Source organism: Capra hircus, chromosome 14 (genome assembly GCF_001704415.2).
Source record: "Capra hircus breed San Clemente chromosome 14, ASM170441v1, whole genome shotgun sequence".
Classification (NCBI taxonomy): Eukaryota; Metazoa; Chordata; class Mammalia; order Artiodactyla; family Bovidae; genus Capra; species Capra hircus.
In genome coordinates, this window is record NC_030821.1 from 78,647,547 (window position 1) to 78,670,533 (window position 22,987).

General features: G+C 58.2%; 1 protein-coding gene across 4 annotated transcripts in view; it reads right to left on the reverse strand.

The window, feature by feature from the left end:
• The window catches only part of TRAPPC9 (trafficking protein particle complex 9), a 391,636-nt gene that overhangs the window by 105,352 nt on the left and 263,297 nt on the right, over positions 1-22,987 (reverse strand). For all 4 annotated transcript variants that reach the window (XM_018058608.1, XM_018058607.1, XM_018058610.1 and 1 more), the window contains one exon: positions 476-629. In XM_018058608.1, the coding sequence (XP_017914097.1) occupies positions 476-629 (154 nt within the window). The remainder of the gene's footprint in view (positions 1-475; positions 630-22,987) is intronic.

Here is a 22,987-nt window from a genome sequence, read left to right on the forward strand (position 1 = left end):
CTGAGTGTCAACCATGAGCCAGGCATTGCTCTGAAGCTCAGGGCAGGGCCAGCTGTTTTATGAAACTGACCTTTATAACACAGTCTCCTAAACTGCTCCCATCCCAGGTTTTTCAAAATGGCATCTCTGTGCCTTGCTAAGATGTTCAACCCAATTTCAGTTTCCTTGACAACCACATCCTGCATTTAACCATCAGTGAGTGGAAGCCCTCCAGCCCAGCCATGACAGGCAGCCGTTAGTACTTGTCACTATCACAGATCTGAATGCTGACAAGAAACAGACGACCCAAGCCAAGAGCAGCCCCCACCCCAAGCAGGCCCTTCCTCATCTTCCCTCCTGGGGCCCTGGACACGGTGAGAGGTGAGGAAATGTCTGCTCTCTGTCCGGATTTCCCTGCCAGGCCACTCCTGAGTTACCTGTGCCCAGCGCTTACTAGCTGACCCCTCTGGGCTCCTTGGGTTTGGGAAAAGGATATGATGGTCCAGTGGATGTCCAGCTTGCTGTTGATCTCCAGGCCTCGGGCTTCCTGCCTCTCCTCCTCCAGGTGTTTGGAATTTGCAAACTGCCCCTTATCCGCAGGGGATTCTGCGAAACTCTCGAAGTTGAACTTGTCCACTTGAATGGCCATTCTAAGAGAAGGGGAAACACAGCAGAGGGTGAATCCGGACGGCAATTTCTTCTGCGGGCTCTCGGGGAATCAGCACATGCCAGCGTGAAACAGGAGAATGAATCATTATCGCTGGTAATTCATAACGGATTCGCTCCAAGAAAATGAAATAATTGACTCCCAGGGTAGCATCGGCTTCAGAGCTGGTTCAACACAGTTTAGCACCAAAGACAGAGTCAGGGAGTCCAACCCCAGAAAGAAATCTGGATTCTGGAACAGGATAAAGCGGACAGGAACCAAAGGGAAAGTCGCAGAGAGGGCTGGCAATTACTCAGCCCCGAGGCCCCAGAGCCGAGTGGGAAGTGCAGACTCGACACAGAGCCCTGCCGGTCACCTCAAACTTCATCCTCCACCAGACTGGCTTGTTCACACACGCCGCAGCCAGCCAGCCACATGCTGCACCCCGCCAGCCACACGGCACCCCACCAGCTGCAAGGCACCCCACCTGCCCACTTGCAACCCCCGTGCCCAGGACCGCCCCCCCACACCTTCAGGTTTCTGCCCAAGTCTCACACCCTTGGTACCTACACTCTTAACCCTCGGGCAACTTCCATCCCGCGACTCGGCCTCTGTGCCACGGCTCCCCATGTGGGAATGCTCTTCGCCTGACCCATGGCACGGCTGGAGTCTTTCATCCTTTAGATCAGAGCTTCAGAAAGGCCTTCCTAGACCACCTCTCCACAGCAGCTTTGTCTCTCACCCACCCTCGCCTTCTCCAGGGCGGTATTCAATCTATGTCTGCTACACCATGTACCATGAGCTGCAAATATTTACTTCTGGATTTGTGAGCTGTCTATCAATCCTATCAGAATTCAGCTCCCTGAGGGCAGAGATCCTCTTGTCTTGTTTAGCAGTGTTTCCCGGGCCCAGAGCTGTGCCTGCCTGGCACACTGCAGGAACCAGTTCAAAGAAGAAAGGAACAGTGAATTAAGATCCTTCCCTAATACCCTAAAGGAAATCAACCCTGAATATGCATTGGAAGGACTGATGCTGAACCTGAAACTCCAATACTTTGGCCACGTGATGCAAAGAGCTGACTCACTGGAAAAGACCCTGATGTTTTGCAAGACTGAGGGCAGGAGAGGGGGGCTATAGAGGATGAGACGGCTGGATGGCATCATCGACTCAATGGACATGAGTGAGCAAACTCCAGGAGACAGTGAAGGACAGGGAAGCCTGTTGTGCTGCAGTCCATGGAGTGACAAGGAATCAGACATGACTGGGCGACCAAACAGCAACACCCAGGCCACTGCTGCCTGCCCCCAGACCTGCATCCACGTTCAGCTGTGTCTCCCGGGGAGACAGCACCTGGTCTGTAGGAGGCGGTCAGGCTCTAACCGCCTGCTGCCTCCCCTCCCTTGCCCATGGTCCTGACATGCACACAGCCGGGAGCTGGCTGGGTCTCACTGATGTCTGAAATCCTACCTGTTGGCACAAAGTCACGCACAGAGTAGGTACTCAACAAAAATGTGCTACGTGGAAGGATGTAGAGAGAAGGGGAGAAAGGGCGGCTCCTTCGTGTCAGGCCCTCAAGATGACTGCCAGTCAACAGATAACAGTAGGCATTTTCTTTTAATTCATAGTCTGTGTGGTGGCCAAAATATTCCCCTGACCTCCAGCAGGCACTAATGGGCCTTTGGAGATTTCTGTCTTTAACAAGCAGGAGCTGGTCTGCAGGGCGTATAAACAGCAAAGTAAACCTAAGGAAGAGGCCTTGAGCGCTTGGGAAGAAGTACTGGGATACTGGTCGATGTCCAGCATTTGGCAGAGAGCGTGACGGTTATGGGTCGGCCACCCCAGAGTTAGGGGCACTTCAGTGTAAGCACAGAAACAGTGCACTTCAGGGCAAGGACCACGTTCAAAAAATCACCTTTTCACCATTCTTTTCTGATTACAAAAGCAGATAGGCTTACTGTAAAAAGCCAGAAAACAGAGAACAGCATACAAAAGAAAAGGCACTCAGAATCTTATCCTCTTATGATTGATATACTGATTCTATAGTCTTTTTTTTCTAAGTGTTCATATTTTAATGTAACAAATCATTATATAAGTGTATGTGTAAGTCATAAAAGTGTTAAATATATGCATACACACATACGTATACACATAATTTTAAGACTTGCTTTATTCTTTTAATAGGAGATGAACAATTACACATCGTTAAAGATTAGTCTGCAGGATATTCTATCATATGGCTGTATCATAATTTTACCAGTTCCCCTATTTTTCATACTCTCAGGTATTTTGCATTCTTTAAAAAAAAAACATTGGTGGAAAAAAAAACCCACAACCACCATCTTTGTGCTTAAATTTCCTCGCTGCATTTACGGCTGTCTGTGAGATTCCATCTCTAGAGGTGGAATTACTGATGTGGGGGTATGAAAGCCTTTTAGGCTAAGAGGCAGGGAACAAGTCCCTTTTCAAGGAGGTTCTCCCCAAGCACGTGCCCTCAGCAGAGCCAGGGGCGGGGTGGGGGCGGCCCTCTCTGCACCCTGGCCGATACTGATGACAATAGATTTTCAAATCTTTGCCAGAAAGAGGCAAACTGCTGCTTCGCTGATGTTTCAGTGTGCACGTCTGAACCACTCCTGAGGCTGAACACTTCTTCAGGAGTTGCCCAGTCGTCTCTTTCTCCCCTGTGGGTATAGCTGGAGTGCCTCGAATGCCCACCAAGCAGAACTGCTTCCTACCCCCTCGTTTCCAAGGTGACTTGACGCAAACTAGTGCTGTCTTCAAACCAAAGGTCAGAATACGTCCTAAGTTTCACTAAAGGGGCCAAACTCAGTCTCCTCATCTGGTAACTCAAAAGGAACCAGTACCTGTTACCTGGCAGGTGGGTGCGGACACGTGCCGACACCCAGCTCTCTTCTGGCCTAGTGCAAAGTGGAGAGAGAGGCCTGCTCTCAGAAGACTTGGGGTCAGAATAGACCAGAAGGCACAGTGACCACTGGGATTCTATTTGTGTGACTGCCTGGGCCACCGGGGCGGGAGGGGTGGGGTGGGGGAGGCTGTTTCAAACAATTTCAGACTGAGTCTAAGCATCACATTACATCACCCACCACCACCCTTGAGAAATGCACAGCCAGGTGTGCCCATGAAACAGGAGAGGGGAAGAAATGAAATGCAACAAACGCTTATCACGTGCCCAGCCTGGGCTAGGTGTTTTCAATACATATTCATCTTTTTATGACGGCGGCCTAAGGATGCTGGGATGTGCTTCCTTTCACAGACGCAATGAAGCCCTGTGAGCAAAAGCCACCTGCCCAAAGGCACAGAGCTGGCAGCCCTACTGGGAGCCTGCGCTCAGACAGGGCCGCCCTGATGTTTGCTTTCTCTAGCTCTCCCTTGCTTAGGCCGAGGACCTAAAAGGAAATGACATTTGCTCCTCTGGTTTTCAGAGCTGGTGGGAGACACAGACCTGGTGACTGCAGAGCCCGCCTGCCTCAGGACCCACCCCAGTCCCCAAATTTACAACATCGCTCCCCCTCCAGCAGCCCCAGGGCACACCATGCAGCGAATGTCTCAAAGGCGGCACCCTCCTTCTGCACAGATGATGGAATCGAGGTACCAGAAGTTGAGTACCTAGGGGTACCAGAAGTTGACTCGCCTAGGGGGCACCTAGCCTAGAATCCTGGAGCCAGGATGGCAACTCTGGGACCCGAGGACTACTCTACATCTCTGTTGACCTGGACGTTCTTCATGCCCTCCAGGAAGGGGCTGGAAGCCAGGCCTGGGCACACACAGCATCCCATACGTGGAGGCGGGGAGCCTGAGGGGCCGTGCAGTTAAGGAAGTGACCCAAGCCGCTCGTGCAAGAGCTTCAGACCTGAATGCGGTTCTGACAGTGGCCCAGCACCCCAGCGCATTCTGCAGCCTCCGCTCCAGACAGTCCCCACCGCTATTCGATTCTGTTCATCTTTGCCGAGTCGGAGGGAAATAAAACTAATACTACTATGGAATGCCAATTTTCATGTTTAATTTTATGGCCAAATGTGACAATAATAGTTAAGAGTTGGCACTAAAAAAAGGTGCTGTGATTTCTGAAGAGTCTATTAAAAAAGTAGTGGTTTTTTTGAAAAAAAAAAAAAAATACCATATCATATGATTCAGCCTTTGAACAGCTGATAACCTCGCCAAGGAAGTCATAATGATGACATTTAAACACAAATCAAGGAGTCGGATTTAGAAGGACTATCCATGTATAATTAAATTGAACTTTCATTGGGAGATAATTGATAGTTAAAGACGGTGTTCTAAATTTATGCAGTGCATCCTTCGGGAGTCTGTTTGACTATGCAGAACACCGGCCTAGTCTCTGGTTTATAATGAAGTACTAGCCAAGAGGAAGGGAGGAGGCCGGCCTTCCGGAGTCATCCATCCTCAATGAGAAGAACTTAGGGCAGACAGGAAAATGGCATCAACACTGACTCCTGGCTCACACCCAAGACGATCATTCTCCCATTAAGCCTCGTAGATCAGTTATGGTTTCAAAGAAAGCCTCCTTGTTATCATTTTTAATTGGAGAGAAGATACACTGTATTATGAAAATCATAGCACCATCGGCGATCACACCAAACACGAGGCTGGCAGCACCCACGGGCACCCGGCACCTGCCTCCCTGCCACCGTCTCCCTCCATCCGCAGGGCAGCCCTGTGGGGTCATACCCACCACCTGCCCAAGGGACAGCAGGCAGGGCAGAGGATTCCTAACCCGGCCTGGGGGGCCCGCAGCAGGCGAGCATGGGGATGGGGGTCCACAGAGGCGTCCCTGCCCCCCGAGCTCCGGGCACACACCTGGCAGATGCAGCCAAGTGCCAGGCACTGGACGGGGTCAGGGCAGCTCAGACACAGCGGGCGCCCGGGGGCCAGGGCTCCCCTCTCGCTGGCCCCATCCAGGGGTCCACTCGGAGGGGGAAGGCTGAGCTGACGCCGGCGTCTGACAGGTCCCAGCCCCCTTCGCTCTGTCTCGGGGTGCTCCGTTTGTCTGGGTCTCCAGTTCCTCACCTGTGAGGGTCCACCCACCTCTTGATGGGCTTTCTGTGAGTTCAGCTAAGGCCAGGGTGGGGGCTGGAGGGGCTGCCAGGCAGCCACGACCTCTTGCTGCGGAGACAGCTTTTCTGAAGAGTGACCGCGTGGTGTGATCGCGGGCAAGGTGCCAGCCGGTTCTGCAGGAGGACAGGACCAGAGGCCCACGTGGCGCCCCGTCACACTCCTCCTGTGCATGTGCTCCCTGGCCATCCACGCGGGGACCCCAGGGCCCGGCCCCCACCTTCCAGAGGGGTGAGCTGAGGGAGAACAGACCTCTTACCCACGAGGACCTGCTCTCCTGGGGCCCTCGCCTCAAAGGCTGCCCTGGCCAGTTCTCACGACTTCCTCCAGGGAACCCTGACTCCACGGCACCCCCAAGAGCCAGTCTCTCCGCCTTCCACCCACCTTCCAGGCTGGCTGGGGCACCTGCCTCTGTCACCGTGCCCTGATACCCCCAGCACCCTGTCCACCTCCTCCCTGAGGGCAGCCGGACTCTGCTGACCCCCCTCTAGCCCACAGCTGCTTCTACCACAGCTGGACATGCAGCCTCCGAGTCCTTCCGTGAACCCAACTCTTCCTGCGTAAAACTGATGTGTGTTTATTCTGTATCAGAGGACCACAAACAAAGCGATGCGTCTCATGCGCAGAAACGCCAGCTCTCGTGTGTCAGCAGCATCTCCTTCCAGCTCAGCCAAAGTTTCAGTGGAAGCACAACCCCCTTTCCTTGCATTTCTGCAGAAGAATGACTACTTGGGGGCCTGTAAGCAGTGTCCTCCGCACAGAAGACAGTGCTTAATAAAATGAAATTTACTCTTAATGCCATCGAGCTGCTGGCTGCCCCCCACAACCCGCGGGAAGCAGAGTGCGGGCTGGATCCCTGCCTCCCAGGGTCGCCTTTCATTGATTTCTCTCTGCTCGGCCTCCTCCAGGAGGGGCCTTCCATCTAAGCAGGGCTGGCTGGCCCGCCGGATGCCTGCCATGCAGCGGGAAGGGGAGGGATGAACTCCCCAGCGGGCAGCGAGTTCAAGCCTGACTCTGCCCTTAACGGGACATGGGGCCCAGGGTGGGTCACTGACTGAAGCGTCTCCTCCAGGATGGAAGACTGTGTGGATGGAGGAGCTAAGGCTCTGCAGCCGCCCAGAGCTGGATTCTGAGCCCACCTTGGTCACCTGGGAGCTTGGCGGCCAGAGGCAGGTTAGGCAGGTGTCTCCAGGCCTCCACTTCTTCACGTGTGTAATGAGCATGTGAGGCTGGGGTCAGTCAGGGTTATGGGGAACCTGGACCACTTGGCATATCATTAACGCTCAAAATTATAGCAATTTCTTTGGCGGGGGGGAGGTTAAAAAATGTTGCTAGAATGGATTGAGATCAAAACAGGAAAGCATTTATAAACACACTTTATGAAAAATAAAATGTAAGATAAATGCTAGGTATTGGTATTTTATTTATTCTTTTCACTCTCCTGCGATCACAGAGAACGTTCCTCCAAGACCAATGTGCAAGCAAGCCACTGCGTCCTCAGCCCACGTCCTCAGCCCACCTCCTCCACGGCCCCCTGCTCCCGGAGGCCCCCAGCACTGGCCCAGCTTCCTGCACCCCCCGTCTCCGCTCCCTGCACTGCCCTGCTCACAGAGCCCACCCTGCCCCCAGCTCGGTGCAAGTTCACCCCAGTCAGGGCCCCCTCTCTGGTAAGCGCCAGGAACCACGTCAGCAGTCCCCTGGACCTCTGGGTCTCTCAGGGCGAGCTTAGGGTTTCCCCCAACACCCCTCTCTGACAACCCTGGGGAGGTCTATACTGAGATCAAAAGATCAATCAGATGCTTTTCCCAGAAAGGCTGGGTTTCTGCCCAGCTCTGGTTTCTGCACCAGGGGCACCTGTGACGGGTCACCCACCGGGAGCCCCTGCCCTGGGCAGCCGTGCAGGGGGCCTGGGGCTTCCTGGGAGGGGACACGCGTTAACGCCGGTGAGGACCCGGCCGCAGGGCACCCTCAGGGTTTGTGCCCGCCTGCTGCCAACTGGAATAGGAAACAAGCTGCTTGCAAGTCCCGGCTTCTCTCCGCAGCCCGTGCCCAGCCCACGTGGGCTGGGAAAACCCCGAGGAGCTGGATTAGGGCAGCAGCCCCTGTGGGCTCAGCCGGGCCGTGGCCACCCCGCAGCCTTAAGTGAAGAGCAGGCGCGCTGACACCCTCTCGGGCTCCTCTGAGTCCTTCGGAGTGACGTGCTGGCCAGGGAGGGACCTCTGAGGCAGCAGCGTCCCCGTCGGGTGGCCGCTTCTCCCCCATCACCCGTGCAGAGGACGTGCCTGAACCTAAGGGCGAGGGCACTGGCGGGCAGCCCCGTCATCCCGACCACGTCAGGGTCCGGCACGGCTGTTGTGGGTCAGCGTCTGCACCCGAGGGACGTGCGCTGACAGGATGCTCACCATTGCCCCCTCGTCGCCTCACCCCACGGTTCCACCCAGGGTGCAAGGACAGAGCATGCTGAGGGCAGCCTTGGGGTTCAGCAGGGTGCTGCCCGGGTCAGACTCAGGTTAGATGTGCAACCAGCCATGCCGGGACGATGGTGCTCAGAGAGCGGCCAGCATATCGCAGGCCCCACGCCTTGCTCGGCGTGCAGGGAGGCGGGCGAACCTGAAGCAGGGCCCCTCCCTGGGAGCTGCAAGATCCCGGGAGAGAATGGACCAGGGGAGACAGGCTGGGAGGGCTGCAGTGAGTGTGCCAAGGGCTAAGACCTGAGGACCTCAGTGCAGCGCGGCCTAGAGAGGGGCTGCCCAGCGCTGCCAACGTCCCTGACGCTGCTCAGGCTGGGAGTCAAGCGGAGATGAAGAGGCAGTCTCCCAGGTCCTTGGACCATCACACGTAGCACAGGGCGTGATGTGGTGGACCGTGAACCCTGCCAACTCCACGCCCTGGACATGGGGCCGGCTGCCCCAGGGGGGACACCGGGCCGGCTGCTCCAGGGGCCCGGGAGGGATGTGGCTAGAGGAGTAAGCAGAGCCATCCCACGGAGGCTCACAGGGGACATCCCCTTCTCTGCTGGGCAGGTGGAGTCACGCAGAAAGGGAGGGCAGAAGCATGTTTTAAGAAGAGAGGGACATTTTTTTAAATACCAGAGAAGACAGAGAAGGAAGCCCCAGAGGGAGAACTTTACTGAGAGCCTGCTCTTGGCACATACATCACCCTTCCAGCGGCCTCACTGCCTTCACAGAGTGGATGGGGAAACTGAGGCAGAGCGGTGGGGCTGGCGGCCAGGGGCCCCCTGTGTGCGCAGAGCATCCACATGGGAGGTGCTGCACCTCCCACCCAGGTGACACCTGGCAGGGATGCTGCCTGGAAGCAAAAACCCAGGGCCTGGGTCCAAGAGCCCGAAGGGAGAAGGCAGGCTTCCCCGGGGCCTCACGCTGGTCGGACAAGGTGTGCAGGCTGCGTCAGAGGCAGGGGGTGGTCGAAACCCACTTGGCCGACAGCGGTGCAGAGCTCGCAGGCCCAGCCCCAGCTCTAGGGAGGCGAAGAGCAAGAGGGAAACAAACCCATCTCTGGCAGACTTTCCCCTGGCATGCTGCTGAAGAAAGAACTCGGGAGAAATCCGTGGAAGTGTTTTGACATCTGGATTTAAGACAGACCACGGCAGTTTCCCTCATCAAGCTAATCAGAAGCACGAGAACCAACAGAGTTAAAGAACCTAAAATAGCTTCTGTCGAACGGTTACAGATGGATCAGACAGTTAGAGCCGTCAGAGCGCAGTGCGAGGACCCTGGTACCCCGCCAGTCTCAAAGGTAAATGAAATACACTGCATTTGCTGAAGGCCAACAGTCTTCAATTAGCCTTCGGGGAAATAAAAGTTCCCTTTGATAAAAATGCCCCTGTTAAGTGGAGCTGAACCTTCAAGACCATGTGGAATCGGTCTCTGTGGACCAGGAATCCTTCTGCGTCGGGATGCGGATATCCTGCCTTCTACAGGGTGTGTACCTGCCCTCCCCTAAACTGGGGAACATGGAAGGGAGGGGCTTAGGCAGGGGCGGGACATCCAGGGTGCACGTGTGCCTGGGTGGGGGGTCCCCTCACCACTGAGACCTTCCTGAGGGCAGGCTGTCTGTGGAGATCTCAACAATCACCTCTCTCTAATTCTCACAACCAGCCTGCTGATAAACGTTATCACTGTCAGCATCCGAATCCTACAGAAGAGGAACCTGGGGCTCCCTCAGCGGTGCGCAAGTGGCCGCAGAGGACAGAGGGGCAGGCACTCCGGGAGGCAGGGGGACGCGGCCCTGTGCCCGTGGAGCCCAGCCTCCTCCCCTCACACCCCATCCAGGAAGGCTCACGGGCGCCCGGCAGATGCCAACCAGTCTCCAGGGTGGGGTCCCGACGGCCGTGAGTCTCCTCTGCTGCGCTCTGCTCCCCGGCCAGCAGACGGGGTAGCCCCTGGGGAGCGTCCTGAATGCTGTAACCCTCCGGTTTGTTACCTGTATGATGAGCACATGACTGAGCTAAAAGAGGTGATTTGTGGATTAACCTGGACAGCGTATTCTTCATAACAAAGTCTTTTAGAAATCCTAGTTCTTGCATCGCTATTATTACACGATTCCTTCTGCCAGGCACCCCAAACCAGATGCAGGTCACCTCCCAGCTGCTCCCCTCTGCATGTCTCACTCCCCGTGTCCCCACACACTGGGCCCATGACCCCCTTCCCCTGCCCTCCAGGCCTGGGCAGCAGGCTGTGTGGACCGACCCTGCCCCCTCCCTGGCTCTAGTTTTGGCAACCTGGTGACATCACTCTACCCCGGCCTCCCTTCAGCCCCTCACACCCCACATGCAGGACCCGGATCTCTACCCCAGCCTCCCCTCAGCCCCCCGCACCCCATGTGCAGGACCCAGATCTCTACTCCGGCCTCCCCTCAGCCCCCCGCACCCCACGTGCAGGACCCGGATCTCTACTCCGGCCTCCCCTCAGCCCCCCGCACCCCACATGCAGGACCCGGATCTCTACCCTGGCCTCCCCTCAGCCCCCCGCACCCCATGTGCAGGACCCGGATCTCTACCCCGGCCTCCCTTGGCCCCGCGCACCCCACGTGCAGGACCCGGATCTCTACCCTGGCCTCCCCTCAGCCCCCCGCACCCCACGTGCAGGACCCGGATCTTCTACCCTGGCCTCCCTCGGCCCCTCACACCCCACGTGCAGGACCCGGATCTCTACCCCGGCCTCCCCTCAGCCCCCCGCACCCCACGTGCAGGACCCAGATCTCTACTCCGGCCTCCCCTCAGCCCCCCGCACCCCACGTGCAGGACCCAGATCTCTACTCCGGCCTCCCCTCAGCCCCCCGCACCCCACATGCAGGACCCGGATCTCTACCCTGGCCTCCCCTCAGCCCCCCGCACCCCACATGCAGGACCCGGATCTCTACCCCGGCCTCCCCTCAGACCCCTGCACCCCATGTGCAGGACCCGGATCTCTACCCCGGCCTCCCCTCAGCCCCCCGCTCCCCACGTGCAGGACCCGGATCTCTACCCCGGCCTCCCTCAGCCCCCCGCACCCCACGTGCAGGACCCGGATCTCGGTGTATGTCAGTAGCCGTGGTTCTGAAGGGCTGTGGCTTATCCGGAGAACAGAACTGGAAGTGGGGGTGGTGAGCATTGATGAAGCCTAAGAAATGTGGATGCAAACACATCCTTGATGTCCTGCCTGGTGGTTTCCTACAGCTTCCAGAGATTTCTTTAGACAAAGGGGCCAAGGAGATTTACCAGAAGGAAGGCAGCAGCCAGGGGAGGGGGAGGGAGGGAGGCGGTGCTGGAGACAGGGAAGAGACCTGATCGGAGGCTAGTGCGGTGGCCCAAATGCAAACCACACTTGCCATCAGAAAAGCGGAATGTCTAAGGCACGGGATTCCCAGAGGGCTTTACATGTTGGAGACTGCCCAGTTATCACGTATGTGCAAACAGTGCCAACAGATAGTGCATATACACAACGCGTGTACAAACACTGAGATAGTATCAGGGAGACTCCTTGACGAAACAAAAACTGGAGTACGTCTCCAGAGGTCAGGATTCTTTCAGAGGCCTGGGTGCTGGGCAGCAATCCCTGCCGTGCACTGGCCCTCTCCCTGGGCCGGGCGCTACACTCGGGCCACCTGCTGAGCTGAGCAGAGCCCTCACTCCCACTTGACCCCGGGCAGCCCCTGAGCACAGCACTGCCGCTCCTGTCTGCTCTGGTGGGGAAACTGAGGCTCCCCAGCCACCTCCGGGCTCATGAGGGATGCCACGGTCAGGGGGAGAGGGTGGCAGCCCATGAGCTTCAGCCTAGTGGAAGTCGGGGTGATGCTGGAGCAGGGAGGAAGTGGGGGCCCGGGCCTTCACTCCAGAGACACCCATACGAGCCCTCATTATGTCAACAACCAGCTCTTCTGATTAACTTCTTCACGTGACCGTGCCAGAGCCGAAACCGAGACAGCGCCCCACCACCACCCCAGCTCCAACACCGCAGAAAGGCCTCGGCGTGGATTTCTCCGAGGCCTGTCTGGGCACTGGGGACCGCACCTGTGTCTGCGGCTTGCTCTCACAGGGGCTGCACCCACCCCCTGCCGCCGGCACCACAGAGATCTCGCCATCCCCACTCTGTGCCCACACCGCTCTCTGCACCCCAGCCTCCCCCCGGCTAAGCTCACCCTTGGCCCACCTCCCCTGGGGCCCCTGTGCTCCCCGCAGCCGCCCTGGAAAAGAGACCTCCCCACCTGACAGTGCTCAGGAGGCACAGAGCCTGCCGGTCCTCGCCTCCCTGGAAGAAAACGCAGGCGCAACTAGGAGTCCCCCAAAAGCCTTGTATGTGCTGAAGCACCACCTCCCCGAGGGGGCCATGAGCTGACTGATTTTAAGGCAGTGAAACACCTCTGTTTTCTTAACAAAATGCCTCGATCATTACTAAGCCAGCTGCCATTAGCTAAAAGGCACTTTCACATCTAATGGCACGTTTCATCAATCCTGATCTGAATGCCCTGCTTCCTTAGACGCGATGAGGAAAGCAAACAGGAAAGGAAGGAGTTCAGATTTCCGCACACCTGTCCAGCCTGGGACGGGCACCAGGGGGTGGCCAGCCTCTCACCCCCGAGTCAGTGCAGGGGGCCGACAGGGCTCTCGGGCCTCGGAGACACAGAGAACCAGGCTCGCGTCCCATCTCTGCCCATGTCGGGGCCATCCCAGGAAACGATCTGGCCTTTTGCAGTCTTTTCTTGCTGTAAAAATGAGGTCACGGAGGGCAACGTCGGGATGTAGTCGCTGATGTTTAAAAGGTCTCGGGCCTCGTGCTGAGCAGCCAGGATACTCTCCAGGCCAGAGGGCTTCCAGGAGACACACCCTGCCAGTGACGGCACTCCCCCTCGCCCTCTGTCGGTGCTGATCGGGCCACAGGGAGCAGAGGGCACGGGGGCGGGGGGGGCGGGTGGCACAGAGCATGTGGGCTCCTCAGGAGAGAGTGCAGGGCCCCACGGCCCAGGCCCACGCACCACCGGGCCGCAGCTGGCTCATCAACGCACCCCTGCCCCTGGGCCTGCTGCGCCTTAGCCCAACGCCCAGGGCCCAGCTCCGTGACACCCACTCTGATCTGCTCCCTCTCCTCCCCAGGAAAAGTGCACCCTCCCTGCCCTGACCCCTGTGCCTACTATCTAACAGATGGTTAAGCACGCTCATGACCCTGCTTGGTTCACAAGCCTGTTACACACACACACACACCACCATGAATTCACAGAAGGAGGAAGCTGTCTCACATCTCTCATAGACCTGGAACTTAGGTGCTCCACAAGCGTTTGCTGAATGAGTTACTGAAAACTGCCTCTGAGAACCTGAATGACGCGATGAGGATGAGGAGCCCTGGGGGTGAGACTGAGGGCTGGAGTCACGCCCAGCCCCCTGGACCCTCACGTGCCAGCCCACCCAGCCCACTGACTGCGAGGAGAAATCTGGACTGGCACAGGGGAGGCCCCCAAGCGCCCCGCGGGGGGAGCACAGCAGAGGGCCACGGGCGGGGCAGGACGGCCACGTTGCGGGGGCACGGCAGGGTCTGCAGGGGCAGGACGGCTGGCTGTGTAGGGGGGGCCGACCCACCCGCCTCCTCTCCAGAGTGGCCGCAGCTACTGTACGGACTGCCAGGCAGCAGTACCACGGGCCCAACTCCAACGGGGATGCCGTCTTTCTATGCAGGGAAAGGGGTCCCTGGAGGAGGCAGAGTATGCGTGGGGGGGCAACCTCAGAGGGCAGGGGCCAGAGAATGGGACCCCTTCGCTCAACAGAGCGGAGGCTTCGAGAGCGGAACTGGGACCTGACCCCCCGGGGCCCACAGCTGATTCTTAGCTTCCGCTCGGCCCTCAGCCGAGGCCGCACAGGACACCACCAGGCTGCCTGGCTGGGGCTCCAAGCACAGACACAAGCATCTCAGCCTGACCCCGAGGGGCCCAGGGGGACTGCTGGCCGCGCTGCCCCCATGTCCCCTGAGGTCACGCTGGGAGCTGGAAGCTGGCCACAGGGGAGGTATTTGCACCACAGAAGCTGGCAAGCGCTACCACCCGGGGTGCGCTGTTAACGGTTTAGCAGGTCACACTGGACAGACGCAGACCAGCAGAGCGTAGGCTTGGGGGACTGAGCTGGAGGAGCAGAGACTCGGCGCCCAGCCCAGGAAGGCGAGGCAGGGTTCACACAGGGAGCCTCACTGCACAGGCTGCCTGCCAGAAGAAACCGTCAGCTCTCTCCAGGGTCCCATAAAGAACAGAGTCAGAGTCTGCAGTGTCCAGAACAACGTCACGCCTGCCGCGCTAGAGAACAGGAAAAGATGACCCGCTCTCAGAAGCAGTCAGGCCAAGCCCAAGCCCACCCACAGGCCGGAGCCACCTGCCAGTAGTGCCCGAGCTCAACACCTAGAGCCCCCAGAGCACAGCAGGACGCCAAGGGACGCGAGCTGAGGCAGGGGCCTCTAAGCAGCTCGATGGCACAGCCAGCCTCAGACACAGTGCTGGCCTCACATCTGAGGGGAAAGCAAACCAAGGCCGCTCGGGCCTCCCCACGCCTCCGGCAGCCCCTGCCCCCTCCTTACAGAGCCTCGGGCTGCTGCTTCTCCTCCAGATCTGTGGGCCCCCACAGCCCCGCAGAATTCTGCTCCTCTTCTGCAACCTGGGCTTCGGGAGGTGGCCTGGAACTCCGGAAACACAAAGCCACAGCTCGGCACCCAGGCATGGGAGGCGGAGGGGCCTCTCGCTGTAGCCACAGCCCCAGCCAGGCTGCTCAGCTCAGCAGGGCATGTCTACAAGCGGGCTGAGCTGGGGACCAGCCTCTGGGACCCCTTCACCGCCTTCCCAGCCTCGTCTCCAGGCCACCCACTCCGACCTCCTCGAGGGTCTAAACCTCGGCACGCTCACCTGTAAAACAGGGTAACCACCACCTCCTGGTGGGTGAGGCTTTCCCCAGCCCTGGGACAGTCCTTGACTCAGCCGTGGACATGAACGCTGCCATGAGCGGGCCCTGTGTGTCCATGCACACCTCTCCAGGACGCACGGGAGACAGAAACAAACACTTAGGGTGTGGGCAGCAGGTAAGGGGTGCACCTTCGCTTCCCTTATCTCTGGGACCACCCGGATGTCATGGATGCAGGGGGAAGGTCGTACTCACGCACAGCGCCTGCTGCCCTGACCCGAGTTCGCCCTCTGCTTCGAACCCCAGGACGGGCCAGGGCAGGAGCCGCCCCAGAGTCAGCGCTCACGAGTGCAGGATTCGGCTAGGCGTGCTCCCAAAGTGCTCCCCAGCAGCCTCGGCCACAGCAGGCCGGGTGGACGCTGGCGGGGAACACAGTGAGGAAAGGTAGCTAGTGGCTAGACCGAGGCTTCGGAAACAGCTACCACTTTGCGTTCAAGCAGCAAACGCAGTGCAGGCCTTTAAGGCAACGGATGAGAGCTATTTATAACTTTCCTCCTTCCAGTCAAGACGTCAAAAGGACAAAAAGGTAACGGTGCCTAGATGAACATTCAAAGGCGATTTCAGACCCTCTAGACCCATCAGGTCCAGGGAGAGGCCCTCCCGCATTAGGCCCCACGGAGGAGGGAACTTGGGCTTCCTTTCCAACCCACCCCAGTAACTGGCTGTCCCTGGGAGACCCCGACCTCCTCGGGGGCCCCGCACAGCGTTACATGAGACGAAGCTATTGCGGACACGGTGGCGGGTGCCTCACCAACGCACCCCTTTCACAGATGCGGAAATCGAGGCTCGAGTGGGATCAGCCCATGCTCTGTCCATGGCTCCGCTGCCCCTCGCAGCAAGTGAGCCCGCAGTCCTGCCCCTCACCATGCACCCCTCGGGAGGGTGAGGGCAAGAGCCAGGAGGCGACTCCAACCCCACGTCTACAATTTCAAGCACGGGGTGACGGGAGGCCACCGTGACTTCAAGGGCTCGGCCTTCGAACCTGAAGGCGAGGATTTCAGTCATAACTGCCAGGTACCGGCCGCCAGTCATACCGGGACAGCTTTGCCTCCAACACACCCCACTTCACAGAGTAGGAGAGTGAGGGGCACCAGGGGAGGAATGGCTGGGCTAACAGACACAACTGCAGCTCCCAAACACTGTTCCCACGAGGAGCCCCGGAAAGAAGGACAGCCGCTCCTCCGACGGTCTGGCTCACACCTGCGGCTCATGCGGCGGCCCCCCGGACCCCGCCTTCAGCCTGGCACAGCCGGAAGGGAACAAGCACACCCTCCTCTCTGCACAGACTAAACAAGCCTGAGCCCCAGGTTCTACGAGGCTGCACAGAGCCCGGCCTAAGCCTCGGGGCCTGAACCTGCTCGTCCTGGTGGGGCGGCAAACTCCAGACGGTTCTATCGGTGGCAAAACCAGAACCGCCTCCAACGGCCTTGGGCCAGGCCACCCTCGGAAGGCGCTGGGATCTCTGTCGCTGGTCCACTCACGCTGATAAGACTGAGGCTCTGACCGTCGCCTCCTGTCATGGAATCATTAAGGATGACAAGTCCCAGGAAGTGGGGGAGGAGGGGAAACGCGAATGCGATGGTGAGGGATCAAAGCTGCCTCCCCCTGGAAACACGACTGTGACCTACAGCTCCACAGCAGACGACGGGGGCCCAACAGAGAAGCCCTGCTGAAAACGGAGGAGGAGAAACCACCCGGAGTTGTTTTGCCTCCCATCCATATTAGAAAATGCTACTCTCTGGATGATTTATGCAGCGATTTTTCCCTTTATTCACAGAGAATCTGTCAAGCGTCACAGAAGCACCGAAGCGCGGTGATATGATTCAGAGGAAAGAAAAGGCTGGGGATGGCTGAGCACACGGCCTGGGTCTGAGGCGACCCCAGAGCCAGGGCCCTGGACGTGTGAGGGCGCGGGAGCCAGGGAGCCACTCCAAGGGCAGCCCTGGGCCTTCACAGGGGGCCTTGCATACCAGCAGGCCCGGCCACGAGGCCTGTGCACAGTGACACCCCCAGGCAGGGACAGGGACTTCCAGGACCACAGCGTGGCTGGCCGGTCCTCTTTCCCGGCCACGAGCACAGGTGAGGCTGGCCACCCTGACCCCTGCAGCGGTAAAGGCCTGCGGGCAGAGCCCCAGGGCCTCGGCCAACCTCTCTGCCACCGTGGGGTGTGAGCACAACTGGCAGGCCCAGGTCTGATTCCCTGACATTCGGGGCAGTTTGTTCAAAGTATAACCACTGAAAGATGGCCAGCTGATCTTCCTGGGATGCCCATGCCCTCTCCCACAGCAGCTGAGCGCTGAGCTTCAGGGTCCGATGCCAAGGCCACCGCTCCCCGAAGCCTTTCCTGATCCCCAGCCATGGGCTATCTCTCCTCTCAAGGCCCCCAACCCCTGGTGGCCCACCCAGAAGGTGCCTCCGCAGGAGCACGCTCCTCCTCCCCTCAGACGGGCATCTGGCCCCTCGGGGCGCTGGCCGGGGCACTGTCTGGAGTCTGCTGTCTTTGGAGAGTGGGCGCGTCCTCAGGGGGCAACAGTGGTCCCCCTCCAGTCCCTCCCTTCCCTGAAGGTGGGTCTGTGAGCCAAGTGGCGGCTCCCATTCAGAACCGTGTCTGTGGCCGTGTGGAACAGCCCTCTTTGCAGGTGTGGGCTCCTTAGAACCCGTGTGTCTCTGGTGGGAGCAACCCTTTCCAAGAAGGGGTACACGTCCCTTTCCTTCTGACAGACTGAACTGAAAACTGTGAGGTGCTGGATGCTATCGGGTGTCAGACACTCATCAGGAGTTGGCCCTGTCCCTGAAAAGCCTTCGTCTAGGAGACAAGACAAGACACACAGCAGCAGAGAGGCCTGGACAAGGGTGTAGGCAGGGACTTTGGGCCCCGGGATAGAGCCCCGTGGGGGCACCTGAGCGCAAACTCCTGCACTGGCCGGGTTTCACCATGTGGAGATAATGCAGGAACATAGAGATAAGGCACTGCGGTTAACACAGATGGAAACATTCAGCCGTAGGACTACAGGCACGCTGCAAAGACACACTCACGCTGGCTCAAGAAGCATGAGGTCGGGGGCTTCCCGGGCTGTCCAGCGGTGAGGACTCTATGTGTCCACTGCAGGGGGGCATGGTTTCGATCCCCAGTCAGGGAACGAAGATTCCACATGTCCAGTGTTGTAGCCAAAGAAAAAAAAAGTATGAGGTTTACGGTCAGGAAAAGGGTATCATGAGAGGCTTCTGGAACCTGGGAAGCGGAGGGGCCCGCGACAGTCCCTCTCCGCCCCCTGCCTCAGGCACCTCGCCCCGGTTGCTTTCTTCACACCTGCTCTGTTCTCCCTGCACTGGGTCCCTGTCCACCTGCGGCTTCTTCACTGACCCCCTACTCTGGCCTGAGGGGAGCTGTGGCCACCACGGGCCCGCTCCAGCCCCACCAGGGTGTCCATCCAACCCAGTGGAGCTGGAAAATTATGGAAAACGACAGGTTTAGTTGAAAAAGCAGGTCCTTTTGATTGGAACACAGGGCCTTTGGAGGGGACGGCTGGCTGGGGCCCCAGGCACCGGGCGGGCTCTGTGTGCAGACGCTTCAGCCCGCGAGGAGCGGAAAAGTATACAGGGCCCATCTGTCCTGGCCCCCGGCCGCTCCGCCTGGCCTGGAGAGTGAGTGAGTGAGGGGGCCGCCTGGCCAGGACTGAGCTGCCCTGCGGAGCGGCTGCCAGCCCGGCTTCATCCTCCCCCTGTTTGCTCTTGAGGAACCTTGGCGGGGTCCACGCGGTCGCTGTGGGAAAGACTGTGACCCCAACTGCCAGCCTCCAGGGTTCCCCCTTTCCTGCCTCCCACCATCCCCTCACTTGGTTCGACAAGGACAGGCTGATCTAGAGGCTAAAGCATCAGGCGGACGCTGTTCACCTGGGACAGGGGTCTGGCGGAACCATCCGTCAGACAGCCTCAGTCCCCTCCTGCCCCCGAGTCTGGCCCCTGGATGGCCCCAGTCCCCGGGGGGCCTCGCAGGTGGAGGGGCCCAGCTTTCCCTGTCCACTCACCTCCTGAGCTGGGCTGTTTCTATGGCAACTCTGGTTCCTGCAGACAGAGGTGTTGGCTGCTGTTGGGACTAACTGCCTGGGCTATTTTAGCTCCTGGTGGGGGGGGGCCATGTTGACTGAGCGATGTTACAGGACAGCCTGTGTCTGGAGCGCACCAGCACCCTGGGCTGGGGCGAGTCTGTCTCCAAGGAGGCGGGCTTGTGTTGCCACCTCCCGTCGCCCTCAGAGGGGCCCTTCCAAAAGTACCCCTCCATCCCCCCGTCCCCCTTTCTCCGGCTCTCTTAGCTCTGAAGCCCCCCTACACCGTCATTGGTCTGGTTAGAAGACGAGATGATTCTAGAGTGACATGGCACACCTTGCCCCGCCTGGCCTGTGCCAGCCTGAAGGTGAGGCGCTCTCCTGCTGGGGTTGGGGGCCCACGCTCCCGCCCCCCGAGGCTGTACCTCTGAGCCAGGCCAGCTTGCAGGTTCTGGTGCAGGTATGCTGGGGCCCTGGGTTCCCACACTATCTGTCCTGGCCCCACAACAGACAGCAGGCCTAACCTGCCCTCTCCAGCGCCTCTCCTGGTGCCAGGCAGCGGGAGAAGCAAGGGGGGAGTCAGGAGGCCTCAGACCTGCCCTCGACTCTAGGTGCTCAATGAGGTGATGGGGGAACACACGGGGGACCAAGCAACCTGGGGGACCACCCACAGGGAAGAAACGGGCCCTCTCAGCCTTCCACTTCCTCATCCGAAGCGTGGTCAACAACAGAGTGTACTTGTCAGAGCCGACAACACTGCTCTTATGCTTGACGCTCTTAGCACGGGGCCTGGTTCACGGGAAATGCTCAGTTAACAGCAGAGGTGAGGCTCTTACCTGTCGCCATCGCCCTGCACGTCCACTGTCTCAGCGGCCCTCCATCCCTGTCCAGTGTCCTGGCCTGCCCTGTCCTCGATGCAGGCGCCCCTGGACGTTCACGACTCTTTATTTCCTCTTGCTCCATTTCTTGGCACGTTGTCCCCCTGCCCCTGCTGGGCTACCTTGGCACGCTCTTGGTTCTCTGTTCCCAGGGAGAGTCCTCACATCAGCCCGCTGCTGGGAGCCTGTGAAAGCTCACTGCGTCAGGTCTGGGTGTGCTTACTCGACGGGAGCCTTCCATGCTTTCGTCACTTACATTTGGCATGGTAAGTCACTTCAACCCCTCAAGGTGCTGCTGCTTCTGCAGCAAGAAGACAAGAATGATCTCGTGGGACTTGGGTGAAGACGGGGTGGGATGCTGGGTGCAAGGCCCTTGGCACGGTGCGGGGCACACGGCGGCACACTTACTAGTCACAGGTCTGATTTGGAGAGTAACAGAGCAGGGCTTTAGCCCTAGGGATGCGAAACAAGAACAGGAGCCACTCAAGCCCGAATTCGGTACCAGCTGAAGTTGTGGGCTACAGAGAAAGCACAGTGTGTCCTCTGATTCTGAGCCTGAAGACACGGCTCATTTCCTGCTTTCTACTCCTCAGAGAGAAGGAAACTAGGAGAGAACGCACTTTGTTAAAGCACAGTTTGGGGCGAGCCTGATGAAGGAGTCCTTGCAGTGGGGCCTCTGAGTGGCAGGACCAGTCCCTCCCTGATGGCTTAACAGGCTCAGCACCGGGGATGCAGGGTCTCTCTTGCCACTCGGCCTGAGGAGCTCCCAGGGCTCGTTTCCATCCAATTGCATTGCAGTTGAAAAGACTGATGAATCGGCATTAATGCTGTGGGCTTTAGATGATCTGCCTGGGCCCCTCTTCTGTGCTGTCAGAGCCCTTTGGTGCAGACTTGGAGTGTGACCTTGCAGCCAGCCACCACGTGGTGAAACCAGCCTCCCTGGGTTTGTGGCCAGCTGTTAACGGGTGGCCCCCAGACCTTGGCCTGCTGACTGTCTTGGGAAGCTACCTGTTTTTAAGCAGTAGATTTCGTTTCAGGCCTAGTTTCCAGCTGTGAAACTAGCAGTCCCACTCTGGACTCATCCTTCACCATGCTGGACTTGGTGACATCACCCTCCAGCTGGGGGGTGGGGATAATCATCAAGTGACAAGACTCCGCTTGCTCTTCCCTCTGTCCTGTTTCCCCTCCCACCTTTACGGAGGCAGCAGAGGACGATCCCCTGGAGGAGGAAACGGCAACCCACTCCAGCATTCTTGCCTGGAGAATCCCAGGGACAGAGGAGCCTGGTGGGCTATAGTCCACGGGTCATAAGGAGTCAGACACCAGTCAGTGCGCACGCACGCGCGTACGCGTACACTCACTCTCTCTCACACACACACACACACACACACACACACACGTATACACTGCGGAATTATTGCTACAATCAAGTTACTCCATGTCTATCTCTTCACACAGGTTTTTTTCTCTTTTGGAATCTAAATAATGGTTTAATAAGTATTTTTAATACATTTCTAATTTTTTTATTGGAGGATATTTGCTTTACAATATTGTGTTGGCCTGTGCTTTTTTGTTTGTTTGTTTTTAGTGTAATGAGACTATTTCAGACCTGCTCTCTCAGCAGACCTCAAGTATGTGATCGAGAACTCATCACTGTGGTCACTGGGCTGAAATCAGAGCCCAAGAACCTACTCATTTCGTTGGTGAAACATTGTGTCCTTTGAGGAAGGCTTTTAAGGGGAATAATCAGCACTTTATTCTCTTTTTCAAGGACAAGACAACATATAGTTTAAAGCGAGAGAGGTTTGGGGTGTGTTATCCTGGTTGCTTTGCTGTTCTCGCGCCTCTGCTCCTGGCCCAGGCTGAGAAACACCCGTGGTGGTTTTGCCTGGTGCCTCTCGTGGCGCCAGACCCACGTCATCACCCGGTACATGCTACTGGGAGTGCTGACAGGCCTGAGTACACGGTGCTTTATGAAAATGGTGGCATCCCCTTTAATTCAGTCCGAAACATCAGAATATCCGGGGCGACCTGAGTGTGCACATGGCTCGTCTCCTCTGGGGCCCATGGTACCAATGTCCCAGTAATGACGCCACCATGCTTCCCCACAACACGCTGGCTGGTGAGGTGCCAAGGGGGGCTTGGAGAGCCTGCAATCTAATCACAAACTCATTTCTGTCCATTTGCTCATGCAGGGTGTGAAAACCCTTCTCTGCCAGGCCTGCCTTTTCCATGCAAGATCCTACCGGCTCTCCCACAGCAAAGCCTAGCCCGCGCCCCCCGCCCCCCTTGCGCTGGAACCACTCTTGGTGACACGGAAGCTGCCTGGCTGTCGGGACACTGAAACGCACTGAGAAACGCTCGTGGTTCCTCCTCGCCCCCGCACCATTTATTACTAACAGTGCTGCCAAGGACAGGGTAAAGAGGCAAAGCTCCAGGTCCCTCACTCCCGGCTCAGGAAGGAAAAGGAGACAGTCACTAGGAATTATCAACTGCCTACAAAATGCCAGACACTGAGGGAGGTTTTCCGCACCTCTGGTCCCATTTAATCCCCAAATAATCCCTCAGGCAGATGCAACTATCGGCCCCATTCCACAGGTGCTGAAACAGAAAGATACAGGGATTGCACAGTGAGGAGTCAGAGACGCCAGAATAAAGGGCTTGTTGCGTTGCCGCTGTCGTTTAGTTGCCCAGCCGTGTCTGACCCTTTCGCACCCCCATGGGCTGTAGCCCGCAGGCTCCTCTGTCCATGGAATTCCCCAGCAAGGATACTGGGGTGGGTTCCCATTTCCTTCTCTGGGGGATCTTCCCGACCCAGGGACTGAACTCACGTCTCCTGCACTGGCAGACCAGGCCTTCACCACAGCCACCGGGGATCAGGGTTATCTGATACACATTTTGGTTGGGTCTATTCTGC